Below are 19,673 nucleotides of genomic sequence, written 5' to 3' on the forward strand. Positions count from 1 at the left end.
AAATTGAAATAATAAATAAAGAGGTTCAACCTATTCAATACATAAGAATAAGAAATGCAGTGATTACATTCTTATTTAATAATAAGTATAAGTGGTGCCAGTTTCGACCCTAGTCCAGGTCATCATCAGCCGATTAAAACATGAAAAACAATGCACAGTAAAAAGAAAATAAGAGATCGAGTTCGAGTTCACTCCTATGCATTGTTTTTCATGTTTTAATCGGCTGATGATGACCTGGAGTAGGGTCAAAACCGGTACCAGTTCTACTTATTATTAAATAAGAATGTAATCACTGCATTTCTTATTCTTATGTATTGAGTAGGGTGAACCTCTTTATTTATTATTTCAATTTTAACTGTGATACTTTTCAATACGGAACAATGACATTTTTATCTTTAAATGCCGGATTTGAACCTACGATCTTGGTACCTGAATGCGAACACTTTACCAGTGATCCTCAGACTGAACAACAACAACAACAACGACAACGACAACGACAACAACAACAACAACAACAACTGAGACATATGGCCGTAAGTTCGTATTTGGGAGATAGGTTTGAATCTCATCATTCGCTGCATCGTGATTGGTTTCCCATTATTTCCTTTTTTCAAAATCAGGCAAATGTTAGGCTTCGTGTCGTATAATTAGGGCCATACCACACACTAAAAGACTTCCGAGGTAAGATAAGTTAATGAAAATTTTAGGTTTTCAAAAGGATTTTTATGTGTTATATTTCTGTATTGTTCTGTTTTTGTGTCATGAGCAACAGCATGGAATTTCTCAATAACATAAAACAGGTCCCTCAATAATACGCGCATTCGATCACCCACTATGCTGTTTTAACCGAAAGCTTGCAACACCAAGGTTGCATTCTAAAAAGTTGGCAGATTCCTAGCAATGTCAGAGCAAAGAGCGGGCGGGTGCATATGGGTTAATAATGCAGTCCCATTTTCGTAGAAAGGTCACAGATTTAGTGTGCTTAGAGTTAGCAATTGCAGAACTTTGTGCTATAGCTACATCATTTTAAAACAGATGGAATGAAAGAGATGCATGGTTTTAGATTTGAACACAGAAAAGAAGGTTTTAGAAGCTAGTGAAAAAGACAAATGGTCTGTTAAGCAGATCGTAGCAAAGTTCAAGATTGGAAAAACGTAAGATTATGACATTCTTAAGAATAGGTGGAATTAAATGAAGAGTGGTTACGGGGAGATGGAGCAGTGAAATGAAAGCTTACCTAGAAATGAGGAAATGAACAAAATTGTTCGGGAATGGTTGATCTTTCATTTTTCCATTAAGAAGAATAAAGAATGGCTAAGGAATGTAGGTGTATGGACTGTAGGTGTGAGCAGGCAATATGGAGTATGAAGGAGGAGTTGGAGAGTTTGAGGGAGGATTCTCATGGAGGACAGCAAGGAAGGTTGGTCTCCCAGAGACAATGTACAGGATACAGTAGATATACAAAAGGGATGGGAAGGAATGGGAAAAGTCGTAGAAGACAGGTGGGCTAATGTTTTAAGGGGAAGGAAATCGAGGACAAAGGCCTATATTCAGGGGCACAATTCGGGACAGGTACTGATAAGAAATCAGTATGCATCACTGCAGGTACAAGAACACATGGAAGATAGGAAGAGGAAACTGTTGCAGAGGAGGGGAAAAGCAGGAGGAAAGAGAAATGTAGAGTAGAGTATAAGAAAAGAGTTTTGGAACAGGGTCATGGGAGGGAGAAAGGGAGAAAGAAGTAGGTTCTGCACCAGTCAGGAAAGACCAAGATGGGAGGGGATCAAATGAGATGGGTGGGGTTGAGGCCCTGATCATGGGGTAATCCACTGTTATACTAAGTGGGGCAAGTACAGTATGTTGAGGAAAGGGAAAATTCTGCTTCCTTGTGTCCTTCTGTTTGTAAGTCACTACTCCTGCACATCATGTCCGATAAGCGCTGAGAATTTTCCAAAGAATACGCAAATCTTTTAGAGTCTATGGAATATTGCTGTCAAGTTGGAGGAATACTGTTTGTACACCTGCTATGAGGTACTGAATGTTAATCTGTTTTCATTGCATGCAGCTAAAAGGTAAAGAGAGTGTCACATTTGCACTTGAACACCTAGGAGGTTGGCAGCCATTCATAAATGTTTAGGCCCACATAGTGCCGAAACTAAACACTGCAGGCCTATGGCTCCTATGTTCACAATAGTTGTACATATTTGTACCATCTAACATTCCTTTAATTCATGAAACAAGGTTTTCCTGCACCCTGTAGGTACCAACATATTTGGGAATGTGTGGGATCGGGTTATTGCAGTACAGGTAAAGTTTAAGGAAGCAAAGATTGTTATCGGTGAAATACCGTGTAGGAGGGATACCGACTGGAAGGTGATTGGGGATTATGAGAGACTACGAAGTGAGTATGTGAAAAACTGGAAGCAAGATTTGTATATCTTAATGAGTGGGTAGGAGATAGGGGCCTGCGCTTAGATGGCCTTCACTTGAATTGCAGTGGTACCTATATGTTAGGTTTGTTTAAAGGGTCGTAGCAAGGTACATTCAAGCAAACGGGATGCACTAGACAGTAATGATAAGACTGAAAATAGGTTTGTACCTTTAAAGGTGGTAAGGAACGGTAAAAATCCACTATATTTCAACAGAAAAGTAAAGAGACAGAAAAGGAGGTGCAGGTTGGAAAGAAATAGAGTTAGAAATGGCTATGGAAGTAAGGAGAAATTGAAGGAACTTACTAGGAAATTGAATCTAGCAAAGAAGTCAGCTAAGGATAACATGATAGCAAGCATAACTGGCGGCCAAACAAATTTGAGAGAAAAATGGAAGAGTATGTATAGGTACTTTAAGGCAGAAACAGGTTCCAAGAAGGATATTCCAGGAATTATTAATGAACAAGGGGAGTGTGTATGCGAGGATCTTCAAAAGGCAGAATTATTCAGTCAGCAGTACGTAAAGATTGTTGGTTACAAGGATAATGTCCAGATAGAGGAGGTGACTAATACTAAAGAAGTATTAAAATTTATCTATGAAAACAATGACATTTACAGTAAGATACAAAAGTTAAACTAGAAAAGCAGCCGGAATTGATAAGGTTTCAGGAGAAATACTAAAGACAATGGGTAGGGATATAGTACCATACCTGAAGTACCTATATGATTCTTGTTTGCATGAAGGAGCTATACCAAATTAATGAAGAGTTGCCATAGTAGCCCCTGTATATAAAGGAAAGGGTGATAGACATAAAGCTGAAAATTACAGGGCAGTCAGTTTGACAAGCATTGCATGTAACCTTTGGGAAAGCATTCTTTCTGATTATATAAGACACGTTTGCGAAATTAATAACTGGTTTGATAGAATGCAGTTTGGGTTTAGGAAAGGTTATTCCACTGAAGCTCAACTTGTAGGATTCCAGCAAGATATAGCAGATATCCTGGATTCAGGAGGTCAATTGGACTGTATCGCGATTGACCTATCTAAGGCATTTGACAGGGTAGATCATGGGAGACTACTGCAAACAATGAGTGCAACTGGACTTGAAAGTCCATTTTATTGTCCACTGCAAGAGATTATCTTAATTTTCTTCCCGTATTGAAAGTCTACTAAACGGAGAATAATAAAAGATTTCCACCTATTCAATACTTAAAAAGTAAATGCAAGATTAGGATCTCATCCTTATATTATTGCTTGATTGTTAAAACATAGGACATGTTTCGTTCATTTTTTGAACATCTTCAGCTATAAATATTTTTACGAGGTTGATTGGTAGCATTGTTCCAGAACTTACACTTATGGTTTGCCATTAACAAACTTTAAAAAAACCCTATTAAATATAAATTGTTTATATATTACATCGTCTAATTAAGAATGATATGACAATTTGTTGAGTTTGAAAAATAAAACTTATTCTAATACTCAAAATACAATTCCTATTAATTGGTCTCTGTATAACTACATTTACAATCTATTAAACTGCTGAATGTCTTAAAATTTTCATGGTTTGAACATAAAAACACTTTATTAAAATCTGACATACACTATTTCACGTGTTATACCATATAGAAATGAAATCTTAATACACACTCAAAACAGCTGAGTTTAGGCGTAAGTATTATTCTGTTCATCTACGAAATGTCTAAACTGATGCGACATATTGATTATAGGTTATGAATTTTGTAAACCTTTAAAATATTTAACATCAGAATTTGATGAATTTACAATTTTCCTGTAGTCTTAACCAGTGCATGACAATCTTATGAACGTAAGCAGGGTCTAAGTCAGATGGGGACACTCTAGCTTTGGTGATAGATGAGTAGTGATTTCTTCCAAGCTATGGAAGTAAGCCTGTTGACATATCTGTAGCAGGGAAATATACATAAGAACATGCTAAATGATGTGATGTCGGAAAACTAATGTTGAAAGATTAGCACTTACCCCTTCTACACCTGCTTACGTTTAAGCTACTGCTCTCAGCTGTTCGACGACTGCTTGTCGTTCTACTTGCACTCCTCGTATTGTATATGTAGTTGGTGTGATTCGTGGAAGGAACCTTCAGAAGTAGTGTAGGAGGGGATATATGCACTCGTAGAATGACTCTTATTATTATCTGGAATAAAAATGTTTGGAAATTTTGTGCTATCGAGTTTGAATGTTTGTATTAACTTTGGTATTTGTTCCATTAATGGTTTTTTTTTTTTTTTTTTTTGCTAGTTGCTTTACGTTGCACCGACACAGATATGTCTTATGGCGACGATGGGACAAGAAAGGGCTATGAGTGGGAAGGAAGCGGCCGAGGCCTTAATTAAGGTACAGCCCCAGCATTTGCCTGGTGTGAAAATGGGAAACCACGGAAAACCATTTTCAGGGCTGCCCACAGTGGGGTTCGAACCTACTATCTCCCGAATACTGGATACTGGCCGCACTTAAGCGACTGCAGCTATCGAGCTCGGTTTAATGGGTTTTTGATTTCTATTTCGTCATTCAAGTTTTTATCTCTGTTGAATTGTTTGTCTAGTTGGATATATATGTTCTCCAGTTCATTCATCAATTTGCCTTTATCGATCTTTCTGATTATTTTAAAATCTTTTTCTCTAGTAGTAAAATGGTGTCCTTTTTCTTGCATATGATTACTCGTAGTGGAAAATTTGTTATGTTTAGCAGGATTTACATGTTCTAGATATCTAGTTCTAAAACTTCTGTCAGTTTTTCCAGCGTAAAAAAAAAACCACACTCAGAGGAAGTAAGCTTATAGATTCCTGATCATTGTTATTTGTTATTCCATGAATTTACACTATTATGGTTGAAAAAATATTTCTATTTGTATTTTGTGTTCTAAATGCAATATTATTAATTTGTCGTTTTTTAATCGGATTTATGATTTGATGTACAGCTGAATTGGTGAATGTAAATGTTGCAATTTTGGCTTTGCAGTTTTGATCGGAATTAGGTTAGTGACCAGTTTCAATTACACTCTATTAATAATTTTATTAACAAAATCTATTTTATACCCATTAACCTTTGTCAGCTTTAGTTACTATTACATTGCTCAATTCAGATCCTACTCTATCTAAACAAATCGATAGTTTAAGAACCAAAATTAATGATAGTAATGTAATAGTAACTAAAGCTGACAAAGGTGAAACTACAGTTCTTTCAAACAAACACAATTACATTAACAAAACAGAAGCATTTTTCGGATAATAATTATGCAATAACTAACAAAGACCCTATAAATAAAATGTAGAAGAATTTAAAGAATATACTTAAAAATTCCACTTTTCTAATCAACGAACAAGAGTACCAAAAAGTGATCAATATGAATCCTAAATTACCAATGGCTACACCTCTACCTTAAGTCCATAAAGCAAACATGCCTGTTAGACCTATAATTAATAGTAGAGGAAGTCCCACTTATAAAATCTCAAACTACTTACACCAATTTTTAAAAAACATTACAAATTTAACAGTGAATCGATGATCAGTAGTTCAAGTGAATTTTGTGAAAAATTAAGTAGTTTTAGCTTACAATCACATCGCAGGATGTTCCGATGATATAACCAATATGTATCTGAACGTACCTATTAAAGAGACCGTTGAAATCATCAAGTCCAATCTAACCAAACACGGCAAGTTAAGTACATGCGAAATAGAAGAGTTTATGAATTTATTAAATTTTGCTTTAAACAATAGTTATTTCACATTCAACAATAAAATTTACAAACAGATGTGTTTGGGAATGGGAGACCCCACGTCTGGAATTTTAGCCAATATTTACATGGATCATTTAGAGCATAGAAAAATAAAAACAAGCATAGAAGGACTATGTTTGTGGTTGAGATATGTAAATGATACCTTTGTTACAATAGATAGCAAACTTAATGACAGCGATAATATATTCAACTTCTTAAAAAACCTCGATCAAAGAGTAAAATTTACTAAGGAGGAAGAAAATAATCATTCATTAAACTTTTTGGATAATAGAGTAACATGAACAGAAAATAAATTTGACTTTCAAATTTATAGAAAGCCATCTTATGTCCCAAAAACTATAAAAAAGAAATTCCCTACACCCAAAATAACAGAAACATGCAGCTTTCTTTAGTCTGATATACAGAGCCTTTAAAATGCCACTCTCTGATAATAGTTTAAAGAAGGAAATTAAATTCATAAAAGACTTAGCTTCTGTTAATGCTTATAAAATAGATTTTGTTAATAAAATGATTAATAGAGTGAAATTAAAACTGGCCACTAACCTAATTCTGATCAAATCTGCAAAGCCATAGTTTGAACATTTACATTCACCAATCCAGCTGTACATCAAATCACGAATCCGATTAAAAAACGACAAATTAATAATATTGCATTTAGAACACAAAATAAAATTGAAATATCATTTTCAACCATAACAGTGTAAATTCACACAATAACAAATCACAATGATCAGGAATCTATAAGCTTACTTGCTCTGAGTGTGGTTTTTCTTACGCTGGCCAAACTGACAGAAGTTTTAGAACTAGATATCTAGAACATGTAAATGCTGCTAAACATAACAAATTTCCCACTATGAGTAATCATATGCAAGAAAAAGTACACCATTTTACTACTATATAAAAAGATTTTTTTAAAATCAGAAAGATCGATAAAGGAAAATTGATGAATGAACTGGAGAACATATATATCCACCTAGACAAACAATTCAACAGAGACAAAAACATGAAAGACTAAATAGAAATCAAAAACCCATTAATGGAACAAATACCAAAGTTAATACTAACATTCAAACTCGATAGCACAAAATTTGCAAACATTTTTATTCCGGATAATAATAAGAGTCATTCTACGAGTACATATTCCCCCTCCTACACTACTTCTGAACACTCCCCTCCACGAATCACGCCATTCGCTAGGATGCCACCCTCTGCTACCTCCCCTCCCAACGCCCCAAACTACATATACAACACGAGGAGTGCAAGTAGAACGACAAGCAGTCTTCAAACAGCTGAGCAGCGTAAACGTAGGCAGGAGTAGAAGGGGTAAGTGCTGATCCTTCAACGTTAGTTTTCCGACATCACACCATTTAGCATGTTCTTACGTATATTTCCCTGTTACAGATATGTCAACAGGCTTACTTACATAGCTTGGAAGAAATCACTACTCATCTATCACCAAAGCTTGAGTGTCCCCATCTGACTTACACCCTGCTTATGTTCATAAGATTGTCATACAATTCTGATGTTAAGTATTTTAAAGGGTTACAAAATTCATAACCTATAATCAATATGGCACATCAGTTTAGACATTTTGTAGACGAGCAGAATAATACTTACGCCTAAACTCAGCTGTTTTGAGAGTGTATTAAGATTTCATTTCTATATGGTATAACACGTGAAAAAGTTTACGCCAGATTTTAATAAAGTGTTTTTATGTTCAAACTATGAAAATTTTAAGACATTTAGCAGTTTAATAGATTGTAAATGCAGTTATACAGAGACCAACTAATAGGAATTGTATTTTGAGTATTGGAATAAGTTTTAATTTTCAAACTCAACAAATTGTCATATCATTCTTAATTAGACGATGTAATATAAACAATTTATATTTAATAGGGTTTTTTAAAGTTTGTTAACTGCAAACCATAAGTGTAAATTCTGGATCAATGTTACCAATCAACCTCGTAAAAATATTTATAGCTGAAGATGTTCAAAAAATGAACGAAACATGTCCTATGTTTTAACAATCAAGCAATAAAATAAGGATTAGATCCTAATTTTGCATTTGCTTTTTAAGTATTGAATAGGTGGAAATCTAAGTTTTATTATTCTCCCTTTATTGTCCATTGTCTGGTGTGCCTGTTTAATTGGTGCATTCTACCTTTCAAATTATTTAAATGTGTGATCTGCAATTATTGCGTCAAAGTTGAGATGAATACTATTTGTTCAATGTAGAAATCAATACTGGTGTGCATGCGCTGAATTAGTTTCTTGACTGAGAGCTTCTTCTTCACTGGGACTTACTCAGTGATAATTGTCCAAGATGGAAGTGCACTCGCGTGGGTCCAAGAAGACATCTTTGCTAGCCAGCGGAATGGAGTGCGATACTCCCGGATAAGCTAACTAAATATTAAGGCCATGCCTGAACTTCCTATGTACTCCAGTGTACCATTTTATTTTATTCCTTTGCATCATTTTTCTTTAACTCGGAGTGGATATCTATCAAGCGAGTTCAAACTTACTGGCTGTGTGCCAAACTTCTACTCGGAGCTAAATTGTGTGATTGAGTGGATTACCTATATTTAAATAAGCTGCTGTGATAATCTAATTAATCATACATTTTTAAACTTTTGGAGGATTTCTACTAATGGGAATTAATACAAGAATATATTACCATAAATTGACTCAACAAAGAAAACCGTTATGCAAGTTTTTTAATGTCATCACGGGACATTGTTAATATGTAGGCCTACCTACCTAAAGGGAATTTTCAGCAATGATATTCTGCACTTAATTGTCTTCAGCACAAAAAAAAAAAAAAAAAAAAAAAAAAAAAAAAAAAAAAAAAAAAAAAAAAAAAAAAAATCTAACATGCACTAATAAATTAAATTAATAGTTAGAAAAATACTGTGAAACCAGGTTATGTGAAAGTAGTTATATAGTAGTTATATCATTAATGAGGTAATTTGGAATTGCTGTATATGGGCCTATGAGTATAAAGGTCATTCTTTAAGTTTTATTTAGTTGGAATTCTGGTTTGTGTCCAATTTCTACTTCTATGTTTTGGGGATACCTTATTATTACAATTATTGGTGTATTTCATTCTATCAATATTTTCCTATTCTTGTAATGTGATCTCTAATTGTACCGTTATTTATTGTGTGATACACGGTGTTGGCTCATTTCTCGTAATGGGATCCTTCGTCTTCTTCTTCTTCTTGTGTCGGGTGTTTAAATTCTATCTCATATGCGCATTATGCCACTTCCAAGGCCACCTCACATTAAATTCAATAACAATGATTTTGCCCTCTGTTAAATCTTTTATTTATCAGGAATGAAAATTAGATCATATCATTTAATGTAATTATTATTATTATTATTATTATTATTATTATTATTATTATTATTATTATTATTATTATTATTAATATTATTTTCTGTAACACCACGGTTAGTAGAGAGTTGAAATATGATTCTCCTAATTCTTAAATTTACTTTTGGTAAACGCTCACCTGACCTATCCACATCCGTGTTTTGTTTTATTCCTTTCATTATTATTTGCGTAATTTCTCGTTTTCGTGTGCGCTTTAATTGTGCAGGCATTAGCTGTTGTTATTAGTAGCTTGGCTTGTGAAGCTGCATTTCAATTTTTGTGTAATCTGTTCTGTAGTTTTGGTGAAATATTAGGATCTTCCTTTAATATTTTGTAATTATTTTGGGGAATATTTACCATGGTTTTCATATATAAATATTTAATTTGATGTTTTAATTGATTCCCTATTAATTTCTATTCTGGTCACATTTTGAGTTGCTGAAGTAATGTGACTGTGTTACCATGATTATTATTTAAACATTTACGTAAAATTCAAATAGGTTGAAGCAAATTTCATCTTAAGTAGATTTATTGTACCAATTATTATTTTAATTATGTAAAACAAACTATTACTGGCCAGTATTTTAGGTTTATTTGAGAAATGTGTTTATTACCCATCAACTATTTATTTCTTTAACATTTGTTAAAAGATATCAGCTTTTCAATTTTCTTCCAGTTCTACTTGATTGTAATTATTTATTAATTATTATTTATTAATGTGCATTATGTCACTTCTAAGGCTGATTAATACTTGATTGTAATTATTAATTAATTAAATATTTTGATTTCACCTTTAATTTGATGTTATCATTTGGTACAGTTAGTTCCATTAACCTGGTAACTTATCAAGTGTAAATTTTGTTTTCAGATCCTGGTCTCTTTACCTTTAATTAATTTTGGGCGCCTTTCAAGTTTTATGTTTGTAGCTTACTGCACCCAAGGTAAGTAACATTTGTTTCTTGTTCTTGTATTTGGTTGATTTGACCGTGTTCATTTTGTGTGTCCTTGGACCATTGCAGTTAGCAATTAAACTTAGTGTATATGTGCAATTTATGTTTTCTTTACTGTAATAACCAGAAAGTGACAATATTTTTGCCAAAGGGGCAGATAAGGTCTTGATCTTTGTAACGGAGTATGAATATCCAAATTATATCATTATAAAAGTGAAAGGGTAAGAATCCATATTATTTATCAGTGAATTTGAAATATAGACGATGTTAGGTGGTTCCGCCTTTCGAATGTCAAAAATGCAAGTCAAGAGTCAATAATGAACTCAAACATTAGACGGAAAACCCCAGGTGATATATTAAGCGTAATACACCTCAAAATTGCCAAGCAGGCAACTTAATTGGCATTTCATGTATGTACAGGGCTTCTCATATAATTATGTTCTCTTAGTGAAATAAAATTGTGTTTTGAATTAAGTAAAAATCCATTCTTATTCTTTATTATAATATTGTATTCCTCTTACTCTACTTACCCTACTTTCCTGCCTGCTGTCATTTCTTGATGGATCCATCTCTTGGCACAGGCCAGAGCAAAATGTAGCTTCCACCGAAGTCCCAGTCAACATCCATGGCTGTGACAGTATGGAAGCTGCTGGGGTATGGGTAGTGCTGAATACTGACACTCAGAGCATAACTAGTGCATCTGAGTGTTATGAAAGGTGTTGCTCATAAGGTCAGTCTTGCTGCAATAGTAATTTCTGACCAAGTGGGGAAAGCAATGGCAAACTACCTCACTCATCATCCGCCTAGAATACCTCATTTCGTTGCTACCATTGGTTTTTGGGGTTTCCTTATAACTGCATAACCTTTGGTGGTGCTATTTGAGGATCCAACCAGCCTTTGGGCTGATGACTTGACAGACAGACCCTACTTTCAAGAAATATTAGTTATTTCCCCACATTATTTTTGTCGGACACATATGCTCTGAGCCTAGCCAGATGTCGGCAAGAAAGTAGGGAGGATGGGACCTCGATGCCCGGGTTTGATTCTCCGAAGTTCTTTCTTCCATAAGATCTTCATTCGTGACAAATGTTGTGAGACTTAGTTGACACTTTCAGTACCATGTCAAAGCCTGGGACAGGTACAGTATGCATGAGATACACAGCTGAATATGTTTATCGCATGGCTTTTAATGTCAGGAATGTTTGAGGACATGTTCGGCTTGCTTGTCTTTCTATTTGTCCTCCACTGGCAACCTGTGCATCAGCATGTGGAATGATGATGATGATTATTATGATGATGATGATGATGATGATGATGATGATGATGATAAAGAAATAGGGAGAGTAATTGTGTTGGCACATAGCTTAGACCTGTCGAATAACACCAATGGGTCTGCTCAAGGCTTAAAATCCTCATCTGACAAGAAATATCGCCAACAACAGTGTCATGTACACTCACTCCAGATGAACAATGTGGAGAAGTTTGGAATCATAGGATATAAACTTCATGGTTTGGAACTGAATCCAGGCTTTAGGCAAACAATCTAGTGATAAGAAAATGTTTATATCACCTCCTCTCCTACCCTGCCAGTCAACATTCTGGCAGTGAAAATTTCTTCCATGAACAGGACACAAACCGGCTAACCATGGTATCAAGACCATATAGACTTCACGCCTTAATGACTGTAGCCACCAGGTAGGCTATCATTAAAGTGCTTAGCACAGGTAACAGGTTAGCATGGATAAATGGCAGGAACTAGTATTAAATCTGATCATTTAACAATTTTAGATGGATAAGAAAAGCAAAATTATTAGATCACTGATGTAATAAAAAAAAATATACCTTTGAACTAATATTTATTTCCATGGTAGATGGCTCACTGGGAATATACTCCCAATCTCCTAAAGCTTCAAGACTAGCCTGCTGCTGCTGCTGCTGCTGCTGCTGCTTACTCATATCAACCTGAAAAATAGAAAGAAAAATGATTAAATTAATTTACAGGAAGTCATCAACAGGAGGGAATAACATCTGAGACAGATATTGAACTCTCAACAATAGATCTCAGAAAAATCTTGACCCTAAACTGTTTTATACTAGTTAAGTTGCTGGAACTTAATTTATCCCATTACCAACCTGCAAATTAAACCTAAAATAATCATGATATTCTTTTGATCATCATCATCATCATCATCATTTTCCCATTTCCAGCTGACACTGGGTAGGAGCAAATTTGGTTCTTCTCCACTTTGTTTTGTCGTTCCACCCTCCTTCTTCCAACATGATGTTCCATTGTTAAATCATTTCCATGATGACGCTTGGTGGTAGCTTATCCGTGCCTGACCAAGTCACCAGTACACCTAGCGGCACTGCAACTTTTGATGTCAGCTGTTAGTTGGGGTTTGCCTTTCTTGTTTCCAGTAATGCTTTGATGAGCTCCACATTCCCCCTGAATTTCGCGAGTGTAAGGGAGAGTTCCCCAGGTAGAGTGCCTGACAATCTGTGTTCCCCTTCTCCACCAGCATTTGTAATATTGTCTAAATTAGCATCTGGCTGCATGCATAGAGCATGCAACACGTTCTTCCCATTACACTTGCAATCGCCATCATCTGCGAAATCAAAGGCTTTGTCATCTTCACTGTATTCCATCTTTGCCCAAACACTGGGACTGCCCCCGTATTCAAGCAAAAGTTCCCACATTTCAAGTGTCTCTTGGCAGGGAACCATTAGTCCTAGTACATGAAGTGGACTTAGGCCTTGCTCTAGGAAATTGGAAACATATTTGCTTAGTTTATATAGGTTTTCTTTTTACGATGGGCTCGCTACACCCAAAGACCTACTGCCAGGTTCAAAATTAGGCCGCACCTAACATGGAGACAGACTCCTTTCGTAGCCACACCTCTGGAGTACAGACGCTACGGGTTTGCCCCTTCTGCCATCTCCACCGTACTGAAGTCCACCTTCTCCACCGTAGATGCCGTTGAGATCTTCTCTCGTAACCCTGAGCTGGGGCCCACCAGGTCAGTGTGCTCTGGGACTCACATAGGCAGGGGCGCCACTCCCTGGGTAGGGGTACCAAGAGGGTCCCTACCTGCTGTCTATTCTTTTGATCTTATGTTGTGTTAAACAAACTCTCTGTCTGTTTTTCTCTTTTATTTTCATTTTTCTCAGAAATGTACCACAACCAACCAATTGTTCTAACTGATTACAAATTATTGGAACAGCAATGCTTCATCACTAAGAAAGTGAAACGAAGTTCTCATAAAATGTTAAGTTTCTCCATAGTTTCTCTCTTTCACACAGTATAAACTCAAATATTTCATAACAAATAATATTCTTGCATTATTTTTTAAATAACAATCCAATGCTCTACTGACACTTTAATAACAGGTTCTCAGAGACAGAAGAACTTCAGTCTACAGAACTTTTAGTTCTATCCATAAGTAGGCTATATTATATATTTATGATTTTCAACTCAACAGAAGCATGTTAATGAACAAATTAACTTTCAGTAATAAGCCCCAATCATTATCATTATTGCTAGCAAACTATAAACAATAATTCATATTCTTTGTGAAATAACATGAACTGTTATCAGTCACAAGTTTTATTAAATGATTTATTTCACAATACATTTCAAGGACTTGGCTCCATCGTCAGGTGGTGGAAATGGTGACGTTATTAACTGCTGCTGTATTAAATGCTCAGTTGTTTTCAAAGTTTATTGTACTATTGCATTTAAGAGAAGGAGCTATGCACAATATGAATTTATAACATCATGTTTTATCAACTATACTGTAGGTGTTTGTCGCCTCAGAAATCTACAGTTGCTGTTAAAGCTTGATACTGTTTTTAAATATTTGTTTTAATTATAACACTGAGCATGTACTGAGGATCTATTAATTGATGTCTGTAAATTTCTAGAGTTTATAAAATGTTCAGTTTTATACCATTTGGATGTGTACATAAAATGGTGGGAGAATTTTGTATATTTGATTATTTGATACTTAATGTCCTATGTCATGTAGATGTCTGGCCCCGCGGTGTAGGGGGCAATGCGGCCCCGGGTATGATTCCCGGCTGGGTCAGGGGTTTCTAATTGTAAATTATTAATATCCCTGGCCTGGGGACTGGGTGTTTGTGCCGTCCTTAACGTTCCTTTCCTCATACTGAACACTCGACAGTTCTGCAATTCCAATTACACGCAGGTTCATATCATATGGTGCAAGTAGGCACAGAAGATTGCTTTCTTTGAGATGTGTTAGCAGCAGGGGTTGAACTTTCATTATCGCATCGCTTACCCACGTGTTTTTCAGATTTAACATGTTTCACAATGCTATTTTTTTTTTCCCACCCAACTCAGCAATTACAATACTTGCAAAACAATGTCTCTAAATCTGTGGCATATAAACCATCCTTTGCATACTGCTGAGCCCTTTCGTGCACAGTTTTTGTCGTGCACCCCATAACCTAAATGATCGCTCGACTTTCTGCTCTTCACTAGCTTCAATTTTGAATAACAGGAAAACAACGCATCCATCTCATTATTTCCCGACATTCGATTTACATTTTGATAATAATCGATACAAATCCTATTCTCCTTGCTATTCCCATTGTAAATATTGATTAAATTCAGAAAGCAGCAATCGATTGGTTACTTTTCTTCATCGATCGGAACAATCGAAAGATTTATGCATCATATTTTGAGTATTTCTGACGATTTTGCCAAAAATTGTTGTTTTTGCCAGTAAAATAGCACATTTTTGCAGAATTCACATCAAAATCGCATATTCATACTATTTCACATTTTGGGTCACAATTCACCTTTTGTCGCACTTCTATTTATGCGTAAAAATGATTTTATTCCACATGAGAATTATTGTCGACTTGGATGCAGTACAAGATTAAAAAATTTGCATTTATCGCAAATGCGATTTTTTCAGGTCTTATCTATAACAAGATGATATATAATTTACGTAATTTTGTGTGGCTATTGATAGCGTGGTGCAGCCCTTGTAAGGCAGACCCTCTGATGAGGGTGGGCTGCATATGACATGTACAGGAAACTGCATGTTAGTATGGTGGGGGATGGCATTGTGTTTCATGGGCAAATTTCAGGAATATTAGGAACAACACAAACACTCAGTCCTTGAGCCAAGGTAATAAACCATTTAAGATTAAAATCCCTTGACAAAGCTGGAAATCGAACCTCAGGACTGAAAGCCAAGATGTTGAAATCTCAGTCATAAAGCTAGATACAGTAAAATACCAGTATAACAAAATTTTGGGGACCTCTGAAATTAATTTGTTACACTGAAATTTTGTTATACTGAAATAAGTCAATTCTAAAGAACTCACCTAGTATTATATCCATTAGTTATTGTTGTTTTAAGGGGTGGAACTACGAGGTCAACTGCCCTGTTACATCCGTTGCAGGATCTATATAACTTCAAAATACCATAATGAGTTACAGTATTGACATATGTTTTCAGAAAATCTATTTTTACATTATACCAGCAAGTCTACACATTGTTCCAAAACCTCATGTTTTTGAAAAAGTATGTGATTTTCTTCTGAACAGATTCAGAAACAACAGCTCATTCCAAATAGTCACCAACCACTGCACATGAATTTACAATAGATTCTGGCACATTACTTCGTGACACAAGAAAATCTTGAAGGCTACATGCCGTATTTGTTACCTGCTGAAGAGTCAAGCTCTGTCGATCACAATCATTTTGGGGGTTGTCTTCCTCTTCCTCCTCATCACATGGATCTCTTTCATTCATAATGTCCTCCACAATTTCCTCATTGGTGATTTATTTGTGGATTATTACATCACTATCCACAATGATGTAGTAGGTAAGACTTACCGTAGATGGCACATCCAATGTTGTACACAAACGCTTCCAATTCACCTCGGTTTCCACATCATCCAACACATCACTTTCTGCGACGTCTTCTGTAAAAACCACTCCAGCTTTTCTAAAGCAGTTTGTGATGATGTCTGCATTCAGGGTTTCCATGCAGCATTAAACATCTGCGTTGATCCCAATATGTTGATGTTAATGTCTCTATTCATGGCAACGCTGCACAGCATTCGACGGACCACACAAATTCGGTAATGCCGCTTTACTGCACGAATTATACCCTGATCCAGCGGCTGCAGAATTGAAGCTGCATTTGGAGACAAAAATAAAATTTTTACATGCTCCAAATGGCGAGGCACACAATTATGAGAAGAGCAATTGTCCAATAATAGAAGAATTCTCCTCTTTTCGGCCTTCATCCGATGTTCCAAGTCCAACAACCACTCTTTGAATAACACAGATGTCATTCATGCCTTAGAGATGTGCCTGTATTCACAGGGCAGGTGTTGCAACCCCTTGAAGCACCTTGGCTTCCCAAACTTCCCAATTATGAGAGGCTTCAGTTTGTCCGTCCCTGTGGATTTGGTGCACAAAAGAGGAGTCGTACATTCTTTTGAATGTTTGCCTTAAAAACACTTATTTCTCTTGAAATCAAGAGGTTTTGTTCGGCATTCGTTTATAAAATAACGCAGTTTCGTCTGCATTGTAAATGTCTGTCGGCGAATATTCCTTCAAGGCATCCGTTAGAGTCTCCAGCCGCCATGAAGACGCAACTTCCTTCGGGGCATCGTTACCTTCACCATTTATAATTTTGTGGGATATGGCTTAGCTCTCCCGGAACCTATGAAGCCAACCAGCACTACCCATAAACTCAGGTGATCCAAGCAAACGTGCGCAAGATCCCGCACACTCACATAACAGTGAGCCATTTTATTGGAATGTTTTTACTCAGCATTTCCACAAACCACGTATAGACGGCTTGGTCCACCTCCTTGTAGTCGGCTGTCCTGATCTTCTTAAACTGTGGACCTAGGGCATCAGCATCAATGTTTTCCTCTATCTTACTTTTCTGTTTAAAAAACGTAGGAAGTGTTGACGGGCTAATGCCATACTTCTTTGCTACTTCTCCTTTCTCTCCGCCTTTCTCTATTTCTGCAAGTATTTTACGTTTTTCACTCAATGAAAACTGCTGTCGCTTCTGCTTATCCATTTGCGATGATATGAACTTGTTTATTTAACAAAATGCACACGAACTTTGCAAGTTTAATGATATAACCTTAACAGAAACAAATTGCTTTGCGAATTAAATATGAAGAAGAAACATGCAATGCAGGATGCGACGAAACCTCCGCGTTTATTGGTTGATTACAAACATCGTGATCCTACTCAGCTGATAGTGTGACGTCTTACATTGGTTGATGGGCGAAGCCTATTGGTTATACAAAGCGTAACGTTCATGGGTGGATTGCAAACTTGGTGCTCCTACTCAGCTAATAGAGTGACGTCTTACATTGGATGACAGGGGAAGCATATTGGTTACACAAAAGCGATTGCCTTCTTGATCGCATATGGTGCATATATGGAAAAAGGCGATCATATCGTCTGAATAACGAAATAATGTAAGAAAAATGTTGGTCATAAAACAGGATGAATTTTAGTTTTAATTTGAGAAAATATGGTCAAATTGGTAAAGAAAAGAGCTTAATTTTAATTCGTTAAACTGAAACTACGAAATTTGTTAAAATGAAATATTTTAACACACAACAAATAAGGAAAAAGGAAGGGACCAAAAAAAATTCGTTATTCTGAAAATTTCATTATACTGGTGTTCGTTACAGTGGAATTCTACTGTAACAAGCAGATGATCTGGTGTAGAAAGTTGGAGGTGAAAAAATAGTTGTTACACAATATACTCTTTGAGTACACTAACAACTTCCATGTCTTTACAAACTTTTGACATAGTAAACTGTATCAAATCCAAATGTGCGAATTAGTAAATCAGCTCAAATCAGCTGGTTATTAATTTAGATTAGAAAATGAACTTAAAACTTCATTAACACAAAATTCATCATTTAACATTAACATCAAAAACAATGCCTACATACTTGAAATATTAGTTTTTATGAGACATAAAACTGTTATCTAAGTTTAATAAGAGAGTTTCTAGATACCTCCGGTGGAAGGAGACAAGAAGGTGGAGAAGTGCCATAATTGCCCCAACCTGTCAGTAACTGGATAATAGGAAAGGAGAAAGGATGATGATGATGATGATGATGATGATGATGATGATGATGATGGGTCTGTTACTTTCACTTCTAATAATTAATATAGTTTCAATTGGTATACGTTTCTTTGTGATATTTTTAAGTGCCTGGGAATCTGGTGTCATGTTCCTCATGTTTGTGAAAATTTAATTGATGGCACAAGAACCATTATAATGGAAGTAAGTCATCATTTGTACATCAGTTATCAACAAATTCGCTCCCATAGAGGAGTCATTTAAGCACACAGTCTTCTGTGGCCTGTAGAGGAGTTAAGATGTTTAGCGCATCTGATATGCTTGTCTTTCCAGAGACTAGGAGAGCTCTACCTAGAAATTTCCTTTTTTTCTGGTAGGTAACTTGAGTGTCCTCTTTTCTAGACACTGTACCATCCTCCCTTTGTATTCTTTTACTGATTCTTTTATAAGCCAATTTTGGCACTTCTCAAACAGTCAAAAAGCAAGTGACTGTGGTTGTGCAGTAGACAAATCTTCAAACATTAGTAAATTTTGTAGCAATAAAGTGATTCCAGAAGAGCAAATATGTGATATTTTGCACACTAACAATTCAGGGGATGATCTGATAGCTTTAGACAGCAAGAGGGAGTGTGATTATAAACACAGCGAGAGCACTGAATGGGTGAATAGTCATCCGAACAGGAACAATGACCCCGAGTCTCCTTTTTATCGTCTATTGGCCTCTACATTTGACACACATGGTGGGTGGAAATAAAAACAGTGAAGAAAACAATGCAATGTTTCTTTGTAAATATTTTTTAATGTTTTCTTTATCATGCACTAATGTAAAACTCAGCTGTCAAGTAGGTGGCTTTTTGAACACTGCTGGGCCCCAGCAAAGGCAAGGTGCTGAGAGAGAGAGAGAGAGAGAGAGAGAGAGAGAGAGAGAGAGAGAGTGTGGGCGTGCGCGCACACTTCTCAGACATGAGATTCAACTCCTATTACAATATCTGTGGTTTTCAAAATAATGCTATGATAGACACTACTGTCAGCTTCCAA

General features: G+C 35.9%; 1 protein-coding gene across 1 annotated transcript in view; it reads right to left on the reverse strand.

Moving 5' to 3' along the window:
- Nucleotides 1-19,673, reverse strand: part of LOC136885511 (intermembrane lipid transfer protein Vps13) — a 1,358,975-nt gene that overhangs the window by 427,771 nt on the left and 911,531 nt on the right. Inside the window, exon 39 of the mRNA XM_067158109.2 lies at nucleotides 12,372-12,491. Within this exon, the coding sequence (XP_067014210.2) occupies nucleotides 12,372-12,491 (120 nt within the window). The remainder of the gene's footprint in view (nucleotides 1-12,371; nucleotides 12,492-19,673) is intronic.

Source organism: Anabrus simplex, chromosome 1, assembly GCF_040414725.1.
Source record: "Anabrus simplex isolate iqAnaSimp1 chromosome 1, ASM4041472v1, whole genome shotgun sequence".
Lineage (NCBI taxonomy): Eukaryota > Metazoa > Arthropoda > Insecta > Orthoptera > Tettigoniidae > Anabrus > Anabrus simplex.